General features: G+C 41.5%; 1 protein-coding gene across 5 annotated transcripts in view; it reads left to right on the top strand.

The window, feature by feature from the left end:
* Window positions 1–1169: 1169 nt before the first annotated feature.
* Window positions 1170–20924, top strand: part of gdap2 (ganglioside induced differentiation associated protein 2) — a 60023-nt gene continuing 40268 nt past the window's right edge. For 2 of the 5 annotated variants that reach the window (XR_013499912.1, XM_078232684.1), the window contains exons 1-5: window positions 1205–1683; window positions 13283–13422; window positions 17686–17839; window positions 18696–18784; window positions 20805–20881. Coding sequence is in view for 4 of the 5 variants with exons in the window: in XM_078232684.1 (XP_078088810.1) it covers window positions 1508–1683; window positions 13283–13422; window positions 17686–17839; window positions 18696–18784; window positions 20805–20881 (636 nt within the window). In the remaining variant the exon portion in view is untranslated. Of the gene's footprint in view, window positions 1684–13282; window positions 13423–17685; window positions 17840–18695; window positions 18785–20804; window positions 20882–20924 lie in introns of all 5 variants that reach the window. The other 3 variants (XM_078232686.1, XM_078232685.1, XM_078232683.1) reach the window with 3 other exon arrangements.

Genomic DNA, 20924 nt, shown 5'->3' with positions numbered 1-20924 from the left:
CCCTGGGGAGCCAGGACGTTATGACCTAATAGCATTTGATGTGATTCAGCGACTGGACAGCACTTGCAGGTTCAGCCTGGAAATGTGATATCCCAACAAGAACAGGGGATGCTGGAAAAACTCAGCAGGTCTGGCAGAAACTGTAAGGAGAGAAAGCAGAATTAATGTTTTGAGTCCTTTTGTCTCTTCATCAGAACTAAAGAAAGGAAGAGTGTTTTTTTTAAATTCAATTGTAGGACATTGTTGGCTGGCCAGCATTTATTGCCTATAGATATTAAAGTGTAGCTGTGAGAGATTGCTGTAAAATCTAACAACTTTAAGAACAAACAGTCTGGTCTGGTGGTGGGGAGAAGGTTGCCTTGAGGCAATACATGTATGGACTATTTTTTACAAAAAGGGTTTAAGATGGAGGAAAACATGCGCAATCTAAAGCTGATGTCCAATATGTGATGTCCTAAGGGGCGTAAAAAATAATTTTTAAAAATGTACAGCTGGGTTTGGCTGGCCTATTCCACCAGGGGTGGCACAGTGGTTAGCACTGCTGCCTCACAATATCAGGGACCCGGGTTCGATTTCCGACTGTGTGTGGAGTTTGCAGGTTCTTCCCGTTATTCACGTTCTCTGCGTGGGTTTCCCTTAGGTAATTTGATTTCCTCCCATAGTCCAAAGACGTGCTGGTTAGGGTGTATTGGCCGTGCTAAATTCTCTCTCAGTGTGCCCGAACAGGCGCCAGAGTGTGGCTACTCGGGGATTTTCACAGTGACTTCATTGCGATGTTGATGTAAGCCTACTTGTGACACTAATAGTTAAACTTTAAACTGAAACTTAATCTCAAGTTGATATCCAATATGTGATGTCCCAGGGTCAGAAAAATTAAGGAAACACACATACAGAGCTGGGGCTTGGCTGGCCAATTCCACCATGATGTGGAGATGCCGGCGTTGGACTGGGGTAAACACAGTAAGAAGTTTAACAACACCAGGTTAAAGTCCAACAGGTTTATTTGGTAGCAAAAGCCACACAAGCTTTCGGAGCTCTAAGCCCCTTCTTCAGGTGAGTGCATGGCCAGGTGTAGGTGTCTGAGCTGCAGTCTGATCGATGAGGAAGGAGCCTCTAATAGGGTCTGAGAAGGAGATGGCCCCGCCCCCATCTGGACAGGAAGTGGCGTGTAGACTGGCAGCTGTTTCCGGTGGCGGTTGGTGACTGGACTGGAGACGGAGCGCGAGCGAGAAAGAGCCCGAGGATCCGGGCCTGGCCTCCCGGTACCGCCTGCAGAGAGCCCGAGGATCCGGGCCTGTACCTCCCGGTACCGCCTGCAGAGAGCCCGAGGATCCGGGCCTGTACCTCCCGGTACCGCCTGCCGAGAGCCCGAGGATCCGGGCCTGACGTCCCGGTGCTGCCTGCAGTGAGCCCGGTCCCTCTCTTCCCCCCCGCCGCCGCCGCCGGGGATCGGGGCCGGGCCAGTTTGGAAGCCGCGGGGGGGAGGGTTCTCTCTCTCACTGAGGACATGGATCCTCTGGGAGCCCGCTCTCCTATCGTGGACATTCAGACTTTACCCGGCTGGGCCCACAGTTCAGGGCAGGCGGAGACTGGCAGCAGCAGCAGCAGCGAGCTGCAGCCCGGCTCTGCCATCTCGTCGCCGTTCCCCTACAGGAAAGACATCAACGACAAAGTCATTCTCTGGTACGTGCTTTACACCCGCGGAGCTGGAGAGACAGTTCAACCGTGAAGGAATAGTCTGTCTGTGTGTGTGTGTGTGTGTTCCCAGTACCCTCCCTTCAATTTGCAGGACTTGTAACTGGAATTCTCTCCTCTCCTGAAAGTGTTCACTCACGATGCACTCGCAAAAGCTTCTCAGCGGCTGATGCGAGTGGCCCATTCCTTGTGCCGGCGGCACTGGTCCACAGAAAGCTGGGGGTGAACAGCTGATGGGGGTCATCATCCTTCTGTCACATACACAGGACACCTAGATAACACTGGGGTGGGATCTCCCTTTCTTCTCTCTGTTTCTACAGTCTCTGGATGTTTGCACCTTCTGTGTCTTAATTAAGTTTGTAACGCTGCAACATGTTAAATCATGGATTCATTTGAATAAGGATTTCTTGTAACACTGTAAATAAACAGTAATGTCCAGGGGTTCATTACAGTTTTGCCTGATTGGTGATGATATTTTGATTTGAAATATCTCATACTGTTTCTCTTTCTCTAATATAATATATTATACATGCATATTAATAGTATTCTTTCAATCACTGTACTGTCATGCTCTTCTGTGTGTTAAAGTGGATTGGGGACTGGCTATCCGACAGGAAGCAAAGAGTCGGAATAAATGGGTGTTTTTCCGGTTGGAGGAAGGTAACTAGTGGCGTGCCGCAGGGATCGGTACTCGGGCCGCAACTATTTACCATTTATATAGATGATCTGGAGGAGGGGACGGAGTGTAGGGTAACGAAGTTTGCAGACGACACAAAGATAAGTGGAAAAGTGAATCGTGTGGAGGACGGAGAAGACCTGCAGAGAGATTTGGACAGGCTGAGTGAGTGGGCGAGGATATGGCAAATGGAGTATAACGTTGATAAATGCGAGGTTATACACTTTGGAGGAAATAATAACAAATGGGATTACTATCTCAATGGAAACAAATTAAAACATGCTACCGTGCAAAGGGACCTGGGGGTCCTTGTGCATGAGACGCAAAAGCCCAGTCTGCAGGTACAACAGGTGATCAAGAAGGCAAATGGGATGTTGGCCTATATTGCGAAGGGGATAGAATATAAAAGCAGGGATGTCTTGATGCACCTGTACAGGGCATTGGTGAGGCCGCAGCTGGAATACTGTGTGCAGTATTGGTCCCCTTATATGAGGAAGGATATATTGGCATTGGAGGGAGTGCAGAGAAGGTTCACCAGGTTGATACCGGAGATGAGGGGTTTGGATTATGAGGAGAGGCTGAGGAGATTGGGTTTGTACTCGTTGGAGTTTAGAAGGATGAGGGGGGATCTTATGGAGACTTATAAGATAATGCGGGGGCTGGATAGGGTGGAGGCGGAGAGATTCTTTCCACTTAGTAAGGAAGTTAAAACTAGAGGACACAGCCTCAAAATAAAGGGGGGTCGGTTTAAGACAGAGTTGAGGAGAAACTTCTTCTCCCAGAGGGTGGTGAATCTCTGGAATTCTCTGCCCACTGAGGTGGTGGAGGCTACCTCGCTGAATATGTTTAAAGCGCGGATGGATGGATTCCTGATCGGTAAGGGAATTAAGGGTTATGGGGATCAGGCGGGTAAGTGGTACTGATCCACGTCAGATCAGCCATGATCTTATTGAATGGCGGGGCAGGCTCGAGGGGCTAGATGGCCTACTCCTGCTCCTATTTCTTATGTTCTTATGTTCTCTCTCTCTCCCCCCCCCCCCCCACCCCCACAACATCTGGGTTCTGCATAACTGCTGATACAGATTTTTCAAATGAGAGCAAAAACTGAACGTCAGTTGTCTTCTGTCATTCTTGTTGCAGATCATGAAGCAATAAGAGATGTTGCAATTTTGGCCACTTCTCGTTCTGTTATATCTTCCTCTTTCTCACTCTGTGCCCAATGCATCTATTCTCTTCCACCCTCTTCCCCTCCCCCCCCCCCCCCCCCCGATTTTGCAAATGTATGACCGGTTTACGGCCTAAAACCTCCTTATACAAGGAAAAAAGGGCCGTTATAGCCTGCTCCATTTTGGTTAAATTGATATTTTGGATTTGAGCTCAGCCAAATGGCTCAAATCCAAAACAACTGTTTATTGTTCCTGGATTGTTACTTGATATTATAATTGGCCTTTTCTCCTCAAGCATTGATCTCCCTCCCCCCTCTTTTCAAAACAACTGTTGTCGCACTTTCCTGAGACAATTCTTTGCCCTTGCGAACAATTTAAAACTTGCAAATATATCGCCGTTCCTTCGCAGTCGCTGAGTCAAAATCCTGAAATTCCCTCCCTAATAACATTGTGGGTCAACCCACAGCACATGGACTGCAGCAATTCAAGAAGGTGGCTCCCCACCACCTTCTCGAGGGCAACTAGGGATGGGCAATAAATGCTGGCCAGCCAGTGACGCCCATGTCCCATGAATGAATAAAAAAGATAAAATATGATCTCAGTAATTTATTAAGAAATTAATCTTGAGAATTTCCTATGTCCACTCATCCCTTGTTAGAGGTCAGTATTTGAATGTTATCTGAATAATTTAGACTTTGTTGAACTTCACCACTCTTTCAGAAAATAGGACCCTGTACTCCCCGTCACTGACCACTTTAATGCCATCTCCCTGACCTTGGCCCTCTACATCATTCAACCTGATTCGAGACAATCATCAGAAGAAGTATCTCATTATCACATTGCTGTTTGTGGGAGTTTGTGTGCGCAATTTGGCTGCCATATTTCTTACACTATAACACTTCAAAGGTACTTAATTTGCTGTCAATGCTTTAAGATATCTGGTGATTGCAAAAGATACTGTATAAAGAAATGTAAGTTTTTTTTTTCCTTAAATATTTGCATATTTAAACTTGGTTTATTATCTCATTGGTCATGCGTATATGACCAATATTCCATCTAATTTGTCTTTGTATGCAGCCAGTTTGTTGCAATCCCTTCAAGATTAAAAACAGTATAAAACGCACCTTTTTATTAAGCCAGCTGCAGTAAAAGTAAAATCAGCAAAATAAATTATACCAACTCTCTCGCTAGTTCATTTCCCTGTATGGTCTCTATAATGTTACTAAATTCTCTACACAAGGCTAAATGACACCAAGTAAGGTTGAACTTTCATAATAAAGCATGCTGGTATAATGATGCATGAGCTGAATCTAGATCCATGCGTTTATTCTGAAAAGCATTGATGGATGCAAAATCATTGGTCTTAACAAATCAAGTGCTTTTTGGCGCTGTTGCCAGTATACAAGGTCCATGTGTTGAAAGCAGATGGTGTTGCTTCTGTATAAAAGCAGTGTAAGACAAGTTGCTGTGTTGAATTGAAAAGATTTTAGATGAAGGTCTATGCAGACTTATTCATCTTTAAATATAGAGATTTTCTGCTGACCCCTTATTCCTGGGAGTTGCACTGACAATTTGCATACATTCCGAGATCCCTTGCTCCATCTTGGGTGCATTAATGTGCTTTATTCAGTTTGTTAGCACAGAATGGCATCTGCTGCCCTTTACCCAATTTGCCAGTTTCTGTGGCCTTCTGTAGTCTTTCAGTTTGTCGCAATTTGCCACCCCAACCACATCCAAATTTGGGGTGATTAGCAAATATTGTTTGCTATTAAAATGTCCAAATGATTTACGTATGTATTAGTTAATAACTGAGGTGGAGTGCAAACTCTTGTGAGATAGCATTCCGCAAATTTCCTGTTCTGAGAAAGTTCCCTTATTTCCTTATTTACTGCCTTTGACTTGGAAATCATTCCAGAGTGTTATAGTATGTGTTGTGTAGAATCCATTGTGATCAGCAAAACTTTCCTAGCTAGGCGTTTGAGTCCATTCAAGATTCAACTCATAAACCGATTTATTTATCAAAATCTGTCTGAATTAAACATTGCACTAAAATAAAATTCTAGCAGCATGTTTTATAAATGGAACCCTCAGTTATTTCTGATTATTCCTGTTATTTTTAAATGAGTTCATGCAGTGTTACTTGTTCATGCTCAGTAGTTAAATAAATAACCATTTTTCACCTGGACCACCCAGGAATTTGGCACTGAATGAAAATGGAAAAGTGTTGTTTTTACTGTCATTGGGGTGGGAAAGCTTAGTACCTGAGGACACTGTGCCACTGTCTCTGTTCTCTTTGATATCCTCCCTTCCCAAGTTGATAGACCTGCCTAGGTCCCATTATCTGGTATTTCATCTCTAAACCTTTCCATATTCCATCCTCTTTTAAACCTCTTTAAAACCAACTGATTTCTCTCCACTTTTGGTCACTTCTCCAAACATCTTATTTCTGCTGGAGCCCATTGTTTTGTTATGTGTCTATGAAGTGCCTTGGAAAGCTTTTCTATATAAAAGGCATTATGTATATTTTAATGCTGTATTTTTTTTAAAATCATGTTTTTGAGCTAAATTCTGAATACATTTAACTGCATTGCCAGGAAAGTTTTCCAATCCTCTGGTTACAGGTGTGTTTCTGGAGGACTGGTTAAGTTATACTAATGTTTAAAAAGGAGGAAACAATAGCCTGAGTAATTCCAGGCCAGTCAGTCCAACTTTGAAGGTGCAAAACTTGTTGGAAACAAATTTTTAAACTGTATAAATCATTTAAGGAGGGATAGATTAATGAAGGGCATTCGGCATGAATTTGATAAGGAAGGTTGTGTCTGACCAAAATGATCGAATGTTTTGAGGAGATGACAAAGTAAGCTGATGAGGGTACTGCATTTAATGCAATCTACATGGATTTTAGCAAGACCTTTTACAAGGTTTCACTTGGATCCCATGAGCTTTTAATTTATTGATCTGTCTGCCAGAAGAAAATGCCAAATTAGATCTAAAATTGGCTCAGTGGAAGGAAGCAAGTGGTTATGGTTGGGTGTTTTTATGACTGGAAAGTTGTTTCAAGTAGGGTTCCCTAAGGCTCAGTATTAGGTCCCTTGCTGATCCTGGTATATTTCAATGATTTAAATTTCAAAGAACAAAGAAAATTACAGCACAGGAACAGGCCCTCCAGCCCTCCAAGCCTGCACCGACCATACTGCCCGACTTAACTAAAACCCCCTACGCTTTCGGAGACCATATCCCTCTATTCCCATCTCATTCATGTACTTGTCAAGATGCCCCATAAAAGTCACTACCATATCCGCTTCCACTACCTTCCCCGGCAACGAGTTCCAGGCACCCACCACTCTGTAAAAAATCTGTCTCGTACATCTCTTTTAAAACTTCCCCTCGCACCTTAAACCTATGCCCCCTAGTAATTGACTCTTCCACCCTGGGAAAAAGCTTCTGACTATCCACTCTGTCCTTGCCTCTCATAATCTTGTAGACTTCTATCAGGTCTCCCCTCAACCTCTGTCGCTCCAGTGAGAACAAACCAAGTTTCTCCAACCTCTCCTCATAGCTAATGCCCTCCATACCGGGCAACATCCTTGTAAATCTTTTCTGTACCCTCTCCAAAGCCTCCACATCCTTCTGGTAGTGTGGCGACCAGAATTGAACACTATATTCCAAGTGCAGCCTAACTAAGGTTCTATAAAGCGTCAACATGACTTGCCAATTTTTAAACTCAATACCCCAGCCGATGAAGGCAAGCATGCCGTATGCCTTCTTGACTACCTTCTCCACTTGCATTGCCACTTTCAGTCACCTGTGTACCTGTACACCCAGATCCCTTTGCCTATCAATGCTCTTAAGGGTTCTGCCATTTACTGTATATTTCCTATCTGTATTAGATCTTCCAAAATGCATTACCTCACATTTGTCTGGATTAAACGCCATCTGCCATCTCTTTGCCCAAGTCCCCAACTGATCTATATCCTGCTGTATCCTCTGATGGTCCTCATCGCAATCCGCAAATCCACCAACCTTTGTGTCGTCCGCAAACTTACGAATCAATCCAGTTACATTTTCCTCCAAATCATTTATTTATATATATATATATATATATATATTACAAACAGTAAAGGTCCCAGCACTGATCCCTGAGGAACACTTGTCACAGCCCTCCATTCAGAAACTTACCCTTCCACTGCTACCCTCTGTCTTCTTTGACCGAGCCAGTTTTGTATCCACCTTACCAGCTCACCTCTGATCCCAGGCGACTTCACCTTCTGCACCAGTCTGCCATGAGGGATCTTGTCAAAGGCTGAAGTCCATGTAGACAACATCCACTGCCCTGCCCTACCCTCATCAATCATCTTCGTCACTTCCTCGAAAAACTCGATCAAGTTCGTGAGACATGACCCCCCCTTCACAAAACCATGTTGCTTCTCAATGCGTCCACTTACTTCCAAGTGGGAATAAATCCTGTCTCAGAAGAATCCTCTCCAATAATTTCCCTACCACTGATGTAAGGCTCACCGGCCTGTAATTACCTGGATTATTCTTGCTACCCTTCTTAAACAAAGGAACAACATTGGCTATTCTCCAATCCTCTGGGACCTCCCCTGTAGCCAGTGAGGATACAAAGATTTCTCTCAAGGCTCCAGCAATTTCCTCTCTTGCCTCTCTCAGTATTCTGGGGTATATCCCATCAGGCCCTGGAGACTTGTCTACCTTGATGTTTCTCAAGAACCCCAATACCACCACCTTTTTGATCTCAACATGACTCAAACTATCTACACATCCTTTCCCAGACTCATCATCCACCAAGTCCTTCTCTTTGGTGAATTTTTTGGTGAATCATACATTTCAATGTATGATGCATAATTACAAAGTTTGCAGATAATACAAAAATTGTCTATTTGATTGACAGTGAGGAAGAAAAGTGTAGATATCAGTGTGTTGGGCAGAAATGTGAAAAATGGAATTCAATGTGGCATAATGAAAGGTGTACAAGGCAATACACGATAAATAGTAGGATTCTAAGATGTCTGGAAGAACAGAGGAACCATGGGTTATTTGTTCCCAGATCCCTGAAGGTAACAGGACAGCTAGATAAGGTGGTCAAGAAGACATAATGGACTCTTTTCTTTGGCTGAGGCCTAGAGCAGTCAGATTATGAGTTCTGTGAACAGTTCCGGTCAACATATTACAGGAAGGACGTGTCATACTAGAAGGAGCATGGAAGAGATGTTCAAGGATTATTTTTTATTTTTGTTCTCTGGCTAGACCAGTATTTATTATCTCTCCCTAATTGCGCTGGAGGAGGTGAAAGTGAGCTGCCTTCTTGAATCACTGCAGTCCCTCTGGTGTAGGTAAACTGAGTGCTATTAGGAAGGGAGTTTTTGAACCAGCGACAATAAAGGAGTGGTGATATAGTTCCAAGTTAGGATGATGTGTGACTTGGAGGGGAGCTTGCAGATGGTGTTGTTCCCATTCATCTGCTGCACTTCTCTTCTAGATGGCAGAAGTCATGGGTTTGTAAAGTGTTGTCTAAGGAGCCTTGCTGAGTTCCTGCAGTACATCTTATAGATGGTGCACATTACTGCTACTGTGCATACGTGATGGAGGAAGTGAATATTTGAGGTGGTTGATGTGGACTGAGCTGTCCTGGATGGTGTCGACGATGGTGTCACCTAGGCAAGCTGAGAGTGTTCCATCACGCTCCTGACTTGTGCCTAGTAATGATGTGGAGATGCTGGGGTAAGCATAGTAAGAAGTCTCTTAACAGATTGAATTTGTGTCTGTGTATGCCCTGTTTGTGAACACAGCTCTTCACTCACCTGATGAAGGAGCCTGAGACTCCGAAAGCTTGTGCTGCCAAATAAACCTCTTGGACTTTAACCTGGTGTTGTGAGACTTCTTATTGTACCTAGTAGACAGTGGGCAGGCTTTGGAGAGTCAGGAGGTGAGTTACTTTCTGCAGAATTCTCGGTTTCTTGACTGCTTCTGTAGCCAGAGTATTTATGTGGCTCGTTCCATTTCTGGCCACTGGTAATTCCCAGGATGTTGATAGTGGGGGATTCAGCGAAGGTCATGCCATTGAATGCCAGGGTCAGATGATTAGATTCTCTCGCAAATGGTAAGTGCTTTGCACTTGTGTGGCGTGAATGTTACTTGCCACTTGTCAGCCCAAGCCTGGATATTGTCCAGGTCTTGCTGCATTTGGACACAGACATTCTTGTTGTCAAGAATGGAGAATTTTAGCAATGAAGAACGATTGGATATTCTGAGGTTGTTTCCTTTGGAACACATATGCTTAGGAAAGATTGAATTGTATAGAATTATAAGAGGCCTAGATATAGAGTGGATACTATTTCTGTTAGCACAATGTCCATAACCAGGCAGAATAGATTCAAAGTGGTGAAAGGATTAACGGGGAGTTGAAAACTCTTCTCACCCGGAGGGTGGTGGGGTCTGGAACGAGGCAGAAACCCTCATCACATTTAAAAAATACTTGGTGCAGTTAAGGTGTTGTAACCCCTCAGCTATGGACCAAAAATTGGAAGATGAAGTTAAACCTGACGGCCTTTTTTCAGGCAGCACAGACAAGGTAGGCTGAATGAAATCATCATAAATATTTCCTATGTTTTTTATGTGAGTTTAAGCTCATTGTTAATTCTCAGATGTAATTTATTTCCCCTCCATTTTGGAAGAAACTTTCCCTCCCCCTCAAGTCTTTATAAAATGCACTCTGATGAATTTAATGCATTAGAAAGGTCTGTGGGATGCCTCACAAAGAGAAAGAGGAATCAAATTCCAACCTTTTTGCCAGTAGGATGAGGGCAGTGGGAAACATGATTTGAATAGCTTGCTTTTCAGCAGCCTTTTAAAGGACATGAGTTAAGGCCCGAGAGAGAAATGGACAGGCAGATGTGTTTTTTTTAAAAAAAACTAAGGCAACAGCTGAAAACCCTGGTAGGGTAAACTGGAGTTGATGGAAGGAAAATGCACAGAATTTCTGAGTCTAAACACTGAAGAATAGAGGGCATACAATTAGAGAAGGTTGCAGCTATGTGATGGATCTGGTCTTTTGAATGAAGATTTTGAATTTGACACTAAGGAGTTAGTCTAACCTGGCAAGGATGGGGTCATGCTTGTCAAAATTCAGGACAGGATGCACACAGTTTAATCAATATCTACAGCACCTGAATGGAATAATATGATTGAATATCAGCTGATATGAGATATAAGTAATAAGATTAGATATAAGCTACCAATATTCTAATTGCTAGGATACATTAGATGCTATCTGTATGAATAATTCAAAATCTTCAATCAAGGAACAAGATCCACCACAAAGCTACAACTTTCTCCAATCATATGCCCCCTGTATAAGTGAAATTATTTGGAGAGAATAAATTCACGTACTGTTTAATTGTCTTAAAATAATTTGGTTTATTAGTCTGGAAAAGAACTGTAGGGAATGCTTCAGTGGAACTAAAAGTAGTTGGTTTGATCTTATGTTTTCAAATGCTGCTTGTCTTTCATGGGGCGATTGCAGTATTTTGTATTCCAATTTAAATTTAGCTAATTTAAGTAAATTATTATAGTCTAGTAGTAGTTTTCTACTATTCAAAACCTGTTGTGGATCTGTACTGATCAGAAAAAAGTGGATTCTGTGGGATACCATTCTGAAAATTAAATCATGCTGCTACTGGTCTTTACAATAATACAGTTTTGTTAATCTGGAATGTAATGGAAGCTCTGTTACTCCTAATTTTTGAATTTTCTTTTGGCTTTACATTTTAATCAACACTTCATAAAATCATCAATTCTCAACATCAAGAAACTTTGAGCTGAAATTTCATTTTTTAGAAGATAATCTTACAAATAATTTCAAACCACAGTCGATGTTTTGAAAGTCAGAGTTTGAGTGTATTAAGTGAAGTCTACAAGAGAACAGCAGCCTATTATCTTCACTTGCTGTGCTTCCAACTCAGTGCTGTCAGCTCAACATTGGAAAAACTGAAGTTATCTTTATTGGCCTCTACAAACAAACTCTGTTTCCTTGTCAGTGCTTTTACATTTCCACCCCTGCCCTAGCCCCCTCCAAACAACAAACCACGTGGCATCTTGGCATTCTGTCCAAATCCAATAGCCCTGTCCCTCGTCCCCCTCACAAAGACAGCTTTGTGCGACCTTTGTTTCTGCCTCCTTCCTACAGCCCCAGATTCAATTTGTAAGTTGTAGATCTTTGTCTATAAATTCCTCCATAAATACTTCACTCCCATTCTCACCCTCCTATAACGTTAGCTCTGGAGTTACTTAACAACCTATCTTTTATCCCTCCTCTTCACCTCCATGTTTGCACAATGAAAACTTGGGATCTGGTTTGACATGTACACTGCTGACAACTAGCTCTACCTATCCCTCCATCACCTATCCTGACCCTTCCATTGCTTCTGTGATGTCATTTAGTCCTGGATGAGTTGCAATTTTCATTAGTTAAACGTTCAGAAGGCCACAGCCTTCATCTTTGGCCCTGAGGTGTACTTTGTAGCCCCTTCTTTGGTTCCATTCCCCTCCTCAACCACTGCTAGGGTTGAACCAGACTATTCACAAGCTTTATACTCGACTTGACTAGAACTGAGATTCCAAAGCTATATGCTGTCATCACAAAGACTAGGTACTTCCATCTCTGTAGCCCAGCCTGTCTTTGTCACTGCTTCAGCTGATCTACTGAAACCCTTAGCCATGCCTTTGTATCCTCCATATTTGACAACTCGAGTGCTCTCCAGACCCCCTTCCCATACTCGGTTTTCATAAATTTCAGCTCATCTAAAACCCTGCTGTCCATTATCTTTTCCTGCGCAAAGTCTTGTTTGCAAACTTAAATTAGCTTCTGGTTCCCCATATGCCTCATATTTAAACTTTGCAACCTTATGGTTAAATCTCTTATGGCTTTGCTCCTCCCTATCTGTAACCTTCTCCAAACCTACAACATTCTGAGACTTCAGTGTTCCTCCAACATTTGTAATCCACACATTCTCCTTTTCACCATCTTTAGTGCCTTTAACTGTCTAGGCTCTTTCTGGAATTCATTTTTCTAAATTTATCTTCCCCCTCTCCTCCTTCAAAAGCCTCCTTAAAACCTATCTCTGAACAAGCTTCGAGTTACCTGTTATTATACCTGTTCCTTGGCTGGTGCCAAGATTACACATTTTGTTGTCAGATTACACATTTGTCGAGTATCTACCTTTTCTATGCTTAAAAATGCCAACCAAGTCAAAGTTGTTGTACCCCTTCAATCATCCGTATACCACAGGTCCCAGGCGTGTTCTGTCCCTCTTACTTTGGATGTCTAGTCTTCCACTACTTTTATATGCACTGTGCTGTCGGTGAACCTTCAGTTGCCTGGGTCCTATTCCAGATTTGTATCCTTAAACTCTTATACTACCCTCCCTCAAAGGTTTTCTCAATAATAATCTCCAAGCAAGCTTTTGGTCACCCTCTTAATCTCTCCTTTCCTGGTTCAGCAACTGTTTTCTTTATGCCTTGAGATTTATTTTACATTAAAGTTATAATTTTTAATAGTTTGCAGTCTTATGCTCTATTGGGACATTTTAATTTTCTCATCAAGGGACGGGTGTCAGCGTAAATTTGTCACAGTTTAGACATGCTGATTTACCTCATATACATACATTTTGAATGCACTATATCATATCTTGTGATAAGAATAGTTAATACTGTGTGGTTCTTTTAGGAAGGGGGATGTGGTCTTGCTAAGCTGCACAGCCATTGTGAACACGAGTAATGAAACACTCTCTGACAAGAATGCAATTAGTGAAAGTATCCACTTGCATGCAGGACCAGAACTCAGAGATGAATTACAGAAATTGAAAGGTAAGATCCATAAAATATCCTTCAAATCCAAAGTATGTCGAGCAAGAAAACCAGGTGCAGCTGCAAAGGGGTTAATAAAACCCAGAATTAATCCTGAACCAGTGTACTTTGATTTAGTTTCCCAAAAAATATATCCCTTTTTTCCGGTTTAGTGTTCTGAATGTAATTTTTGCTTAGAAAACTACTTATTAGTTTCATTTTTGTAATTACTTGATGAGCCTAAAACCTTGAGTACATTATTGAGCTTTGAAAATTTATTAGATTTTCCACTTTTCCACTGCAAAATCACGATTTGTAATCCACTTTGGCCCATCCATTCAATGAAAATCTTACCATAACCTGTATTTTGTATGTTAAGTGATGTCAATGTTTTTGCCTCTGGTATCCTGATCTTATGCTGATTCCATTCCAAATGTTCATCAATCATTGCAACAGAAGAATTACCTGATATCAGTCCTAAATTTGCCTTTCATCAGATTGAACCTATACAGATTGAATTCTCCCTTGTCATTCAGTCGAGTTTATTTTGCAGTGTTCCAGATTTACATCCTCTATACTGTTTATTATCTTGTATACCTTTAACATCCCATCTCAATTTCTTCCTTTCAATGTGAAAGCCCAAGTTTCTCCAAACTCCATCATACATCAAATCTTTCCTTCACGGCTCAATTCTCTAACATTAAGGATCAGCTTCAAGACTCTTCTTCAGTAACTCAACAGTTTGAATGTTTCTCTTCAGTCTCCATGGTCAAAACTAGGCACAGTACTCTTGATGTAACCTGACCAGTTTCTACACTAGCATGCCTCTGACTATATTTGATCAATTTTGTGTAAAATGGCTACATAAGCAGATCAGGTTGAATCAACAAATTGTGCTTGTTGCTTTTAACTTTTTGCCTTTATTTCCCTCTCGCCTCAAAATTATTGGGTCTTGGAATGTAAGCAAAAAATTGTACATATTTCAAATACTACTTGTGTTTACTGGTATACATATTTTAGACACGTCAGGGGTATGATTTCTAGAATTTGAACTTGCGCATTAAAATGCATTCTGGTCAATTTTACTAAACCCTTTTTTAATTTCACAGTTGATGGAAGATCAACCCAGTGTTACATCTTTTTATATTCGGATCAGCCTGACCATTTAGTTTTCTAAAGTCTAGCTCAATAATACTCCCTCTTCCTTTGCGCAAATCACAATCTTATTTAACTTGCCAGCCTGCTGCTGCTCCAACATAAAGATCTTGCTTTATCCTAGGATTGGACTATGCTGAAGAGAATGTATGCTACATCACTTGACTAGGAATTAGAACTTGCAACACAGTGGTGGGTTCTAAACTGAAGCAGCAAAATCATCATGGTTCCAGCAACATGCATGGCAGCCTAGAATAGTTGTAAAGGTTAACCGACAGTTTTAGCAAAATCTCCCAAAACCTCTCAAACATTGCCAGTGCAAAATTAGCCCGAAATGCAAGAAGTCTATTATACTGAGTTAGAGGATGGAATAAAGCAGGATCTTCAAGCCAGGCTGCAGGGATAAATCGGAGGTTAAATTAGATTGTGAATTGAACAGAGGAGAGAAGGAGGAATTCATTATTGAGATCGGCTTTAAAGAACCAATGGTCAGGTTGATCTGAATATGGGTAAACCCAATCTTTCCTTTAAGAATTGATTCAACTTGTGAAAGGCATAATGATATGAGCAACATCAAAGGTCATTGTGTCACTTATATATTCTGTTCTGCTTCCTTTATTTTCTGCTGCCTGTATCCACTACCTGACCTAATCCTGTTGCCTCAGTTAATGACTGAGATTTTTCTCACGATGAGCTAGATCTCTGATCTGACTGAATTCTTGCTTCCTGTAGCTGCTGTTTCTGCTCTGTTCAGCTCACCCTTCAGACCGGCTACATCACTTTAACTTCATTAGGTTAGACTGACTCCTCAAAGCTGCTCCTGCAATTTGCCATTTAAACTCAACTTGTAATCCTACAACTGTCCTTGGACCAGCTCTCAATCTGCATTGATCCTTGGATTTACCCTTCACCTCCTCCAGCAGCTCCTTGGAAATTGGTTGTGTATGCTCCAGGCTGTGTGCATTCTGTTCATAGTCAACTTCACCCTATCACAGCACCTAGTGATGTTAATTTTGGACTGTTGCACACCATCTCCTTCCTATCTCTTTATGACTGTGGCAGGGCTTTCATGACCTAGTACTGAGGCAGTTGCAGCAATGCCATCGTCGTGGGGGATGCTGGTGTAAAGTGCCGAGACATCCATTGTGATGAGAAGTAAGAAGTCTCATAACACCAGGTTAAAGTCCAACAGGTTTATTTGGTAGCACAAGCTTTCATGATCTATGCCAAGCCTGCATAACCTGGATTCCCTTTGTGTGTACTTTGGCTGCTGTTCTTGAACTGTGCTCTTTATATTTTTCTAATGCTTAGCCTCTCTTTGGGCCTTTTCCTGTTACCTAACTATACTGCCTATCGTTTCCCTGCTCTTGGGTACTGTATTTCCCCTGCCCTCCCATCCCAGCTTTGCTTTCCTATTCTTTGTGCCCTTATTCCAGGAGTGAAATCTTCTTGAATACACTCATGACTGTACCTCAATTTAATGAGGTATCTGTTACTACCTCTTTAAAAGCATTACTTACTCTCTAGTCACCCTTCCACTTGCAGCTAACCTTCTTCCCCTCTCACTCGGCCTACCTTCCATTGTGCCCATAGCTCTGATCGATTAATAGCACTGCTTTTTCTCATTTTCTTCCAAAATGCTTATTCACGTGCAAGTTAAGTCCTTGCAATCCTTAATTTTATCGTGGATGATTTGCATTTTGGGTTTGCCTATCACTGAAGCCTCCCCCTTTGTGTGTCTCTTTTACCATCTGCCCTACCCAAATTGCTGTGAGGGCAATGTGATCCTCATTCAGTCACATGCTGAATTTTCATCCACTGACACCTCTCCCTTCAAGCACATCATTTTGCTCTAGCCCTAACACGTCCTTTCAGATCCTAATTTTCTGCTGTCCTCCTCTCAAAACCCCAATTTGAGTACCTCTCTGAGAAATCTTTCTTTCTTCCCTCAGCCTGTTTGCTGAGTGGTTGTGCTTCTCTACTGATTTTAGTTTGTTTATTTATTAGTGTCACAAGTAGGCTTGCATTTACACTGCAATGAAGTTACTGTGAAAATCCCCTAGTCACCACCCTCCAGCACCCGTTCGAGGGAGAATTTAGCATGGCCAGTGCACCTAACCAGCATGTCTTTCGGACTATAAGAAGGATGTGGAAGCATTGGAAAGAGTGCAAAGGAGATTTACCAGGATGCTGCCTGGTTTGGAGTGTAGGTCTTATGAGGAAAGGTTGAGGGAGCTAGGGCTTTTCTCGTTAGAGCGGAGGAGGTTGAGAGGCGACTTAATAGAGGTTTATAAGATGATGAGGGGGATAGATAGAGTGGACGTTCAGAGACTATTTCCTTGGGTGGATGTAGCTGTTACTAGGGGGCATAACTACAATGTTCATGGTGGAAGATATAGGAGAGATGTCCAAGGTAGGTTCTTTCCTCAGAGAGTGGTTGGGGTGTGGAATGGACTGCCTGCTGTGATAGTGGAGTCGGACACTTTAGGAACTTTCAAGCGGATATTGGATAGGCACATGGAGCACACTAAAATGATAGGGAGTGGGATAGCTTGATCTTGGTTTCGGACAAAGCTCGGCACAACATCGTGGGCCGAAGGGCCTGTACTGTGCTGTACTGTTCTATGTTCTATTTGTGGGAGGAAACCCACGCAGACACGGGAAGAACGTGCAGACTCCACACAGTGACCCAAGCCAGAAATCAAACCCAGGTCCCTGGCGCTGTGAGGCAACAATGCTAACCACTGAGACACAATCAGTTGGCATCCATGCTTTCCTCTGAATTCACTGAAGAACACTCCTCGAGATAAATATTCCTGCCACTCTTCATCCCGTGATCTTTCCTTGGATCCCTCTTCTTGTGGTCTTGATCACTATAGGGCTGTCTCCAACTAGTACCTTGAATTCCTCATAGCCCACATCTCATCTATCAGAATTCTTTTGTGTCTACTTGTGGTCTTAAAATAAACCCGCAACTCTCAGTCACCTATAGCTGAGAATATACATCAGCACCCGTGTCATCTAATGCATGAGAGTTTGTTAAAAATCCAGTTTGCTGACACCTGACCATTTCATGCAGCACTCACTATAACTCTTCGGTTCTGTAACCAGAGAAACTTTTATTTTAAGGTTGCCGCACAGGAGAGGCGAAGATGACCAAAGGCTTTAACTTGGCTGCAAGGTTTATTATCCACACAGTAGGACCGCGATACAATGCTAAGTACAGAACAGCTGCAGAGAGCTCCTTGTACAGCTGCTACAGGAGTGTACTTCTATTAGCCAGGTAAAAAATCTTAAATGATACTTTATTTCATAGCTACCGATGCAGAGAAAAATGGAACTTGATCTCACAGTTGTCATTTAAGATTTTAGTTTAAATTCCTTTTATTAGAATGCAGCATGTGCGTGTAGGCTAAATTATCTTCTTTTCTGGAAACCCACCTTGATCTAAAGGATTACTTCATTTCATTGGAAACCTTTTCTCAAATAAATAGCCAAATAAATCCAGTTAAAGCTTCCAGAGCAGTGTTTTGGGCTTTCATTATTTTGATCCTAATTTCAAAAGTATTTTCTCTCAATTCCAAAATTCAGTTGATGCTACAAGTTCCACATGCTCTCCTAATGATGATGTCAGCTGACACTCTACCTTGTTTTTTTCCTTCTATCTCAAGTTTTTTATCTGACCCAGGAAAGGACAGCAGAATGATAATCTAATGGCTGTCGAGATACTATACTAGACATGCATTGGGTGACTATTGAACAAAATCATTGATTTGATATCAAATGATATCAGCTGTGTATTTACTGCTGCATCTTGTTCTTGCCAAGAATGTGCAGTAAATGCACAACTGATCTGAAATGTGCTCCAGATAAAATGTTGGGGGGGAGTCCGCTATTCTAAGAGTCATACTGGGTGTCCAATGTAGTGTTGTGCCTTGTCTTCTAACACTCTTTTTGTCCTTTTTTTAAAGTCGTAGTCGTAAAGGTTGTATCGTGCAATTTTCAGTATTTGTTGCAATGTTTAGTCTTTTCAGATGTTTGTCCATGTTTGTGTACATTCAAAGTGAAATTGACCTGACTGTAGATGATGGAACTGAGTGTTGAACCATCCTGATTTGTTTTTTTTTAATCTGTTGTAGGGAGCATTCAATGTCCTCAATAGGTCTGTGTGTCATCAATACGCCAAAAAGAGGCTACCCTTTGGAGGATGCTACCAACATTGCTCTGAGTATGTGTTGCTTCTTGTTGTCTGTGACAACTTTGTGGAAGAACAGAGAAAGTATATTGAGAGACACATCAAAACTTCTTGCTATTGTCAAAGTAATGTCTGCTTTCTGCCTTGCAGCCTTGATTTTAAAAATAGCCATGGAGATGAATAAGGGAAGGTTTTAATGAAAGCTAGCAAAGCTCTTGTACTACAGCAATCTTTCACATTACAGACCTTTATTTGGATCAAAATGAGCTCACCATTGGGGGGGAGGGGGGGGGTGTTGCTGAGGGATCACAAGGATTGCCATTGCTGTAATATAAAACATTTTGTTGCATTATTAGGCTCAAATCTGCTTTTATTGATTTAAAGATTTTATTGATTTGTGATTTCCTTGAAGATCAATTAATTTTTAAGCATGCTTGCAGAGTTTCCATTATTAGTATCACAATGCAGGACATGTTGTAAAACTTCTCCTACCCATTCACCATTCCATCTGTTTTCCACAATCTCCATGGTTCTGTGGCTTTTATCAGGTAAAAAATAGAAAAGGCGCTGAAATTTGTTAGATCAATAAAATACCTTCCCCTTCATCATTTTTATAAAGACATTGAAAGAAGGCCTTGGAGAAGATGCAGAAGAGACCCATTAGGATGATATTAAAGATGAAGGGCTTTAGCTATGTGGCAGATTGCAAAATTGTTCTCCTTGAAGTAGAGAAATTTAAGGGAGGAGACAAAAATATTCAATATTTTGAGTTCTGATAGAGGAAGTAGGGAGAAACTTTCTTATTAATTCTCAGTAACCAGAGGTCGTAGATTTAACATAGCTGGCAAAAGAACTAGAGGGGAAACATTTTCTCACTGAGGGTGGTTAAGATCTGCAATACGTAATCTGAAAGTGTGGTGGAAGCAGAATCTATAGGAACTTTCAAAAGGCTTGTAAGAAGACTAATTTGCAGAGTTGAGGAAGAAAAGCTGATGTGTTGGAACTAGACAACTCTTTCAAAGAATCAGCACAGAGGCAACAAGTTGAATTGTTTCCTTCAGTAACAATATTTTATGATTCTACAACTGACATATCCCCAATCCATTGTTTAAAAATGTTAATTTGTTTAACTAATAGTGATGGTAAAGTAATCTTTGACACTTAAGTCATGTAGCATGAGGATGCTAATTGAGTATACATGGTTGAAATTGCAAGATTGCTGAAGCCTTTTTTGCTAACTATTGATAAATTCTGTCTCTTGTTATTTGTCAGTTTTCCAGTGTTCTGTTCAAACAGTTAAGTAAGCTACTCCAGATTTTCACTCAGCTAATTTAGTCCTAAAACTCAAACCATCCAATTATTCTAATGTAAGCAACATGAATGACAAGTGTGACCTTAGTTCTTAAAATATTTAAAATTAAAAATAAACAATATTTCAGTATAGGTTGGGACTGGTGCAATTAATACAACCAAATATTTTAATATATAATCTCAAGTTTGAATCATTCAAGGCCTTCCGGCCTTGGGTGACTTGACCATAAGAAACAGAAGCATGAGTAGGCTATCAGGCCCTTCAAGCCTGCCGCACCATTCAATATTATCGTGGCTGATCTATGCGAGTTTGCACAATCTCCCCGTGTCTGTGGGTTTCCTCCGGGTGCTGTAGTTTCCTCCCACAGTCGAAAGATGTGCAGGTAAGGGGCATTGGCCATGCTATATCTCTGTCTCAAGATGTGTAGTTTAGGGGAATTAGTGGCTAAATATGTGGAGTTATGGGATAAGGCCTAGGTGGGATGCTCTATCAGAGAGTTGGTACAGGTTCAATGGGCCACATGGCCGCTTCCTGCACTGTAGGGATTCTGTGATTCTTCTATGATTATATAATTGCCTACGCTAGCGAAATCTGACACACTATTCATCATACTGCTGCCAGGTGAGCTATAAAACTTAAAGGGAGGAAAAATTAATACCGTATGTTTTTTTTCCTCCCAAGGAAGGTGGGTATCCAATAAAAGTTTATAACCTATATAATTTTTCTCATTTTAATTCTCAGGAACAGTTAGACGGTTTTTGGAGAAACATGGAGACACTATTGAAACTGTTGTTTTTGCAGTTACAGATCTAGAAGAGGTAAATTATCCATTATTTTAGTTGAGGTCTTAAACTTTAAATG

Source organism: Mustelus asterias, chromosome 17, assembly GCF_964213995.1.
Source record: "Mustelus asterias chromosome 17, sMusAst1.hap1.1, whole genome shotgun sequence".
Taxonomy (NCBI): Eukaryota; Metazoa; Chordata; class Chondrichthyes; order Carcharhiniformes; family Triakidae; genus Mustelus; species Mustelus asterias.
This window is presented reverse-complemented; position numbering and strand designations above follow the sequence as displayed.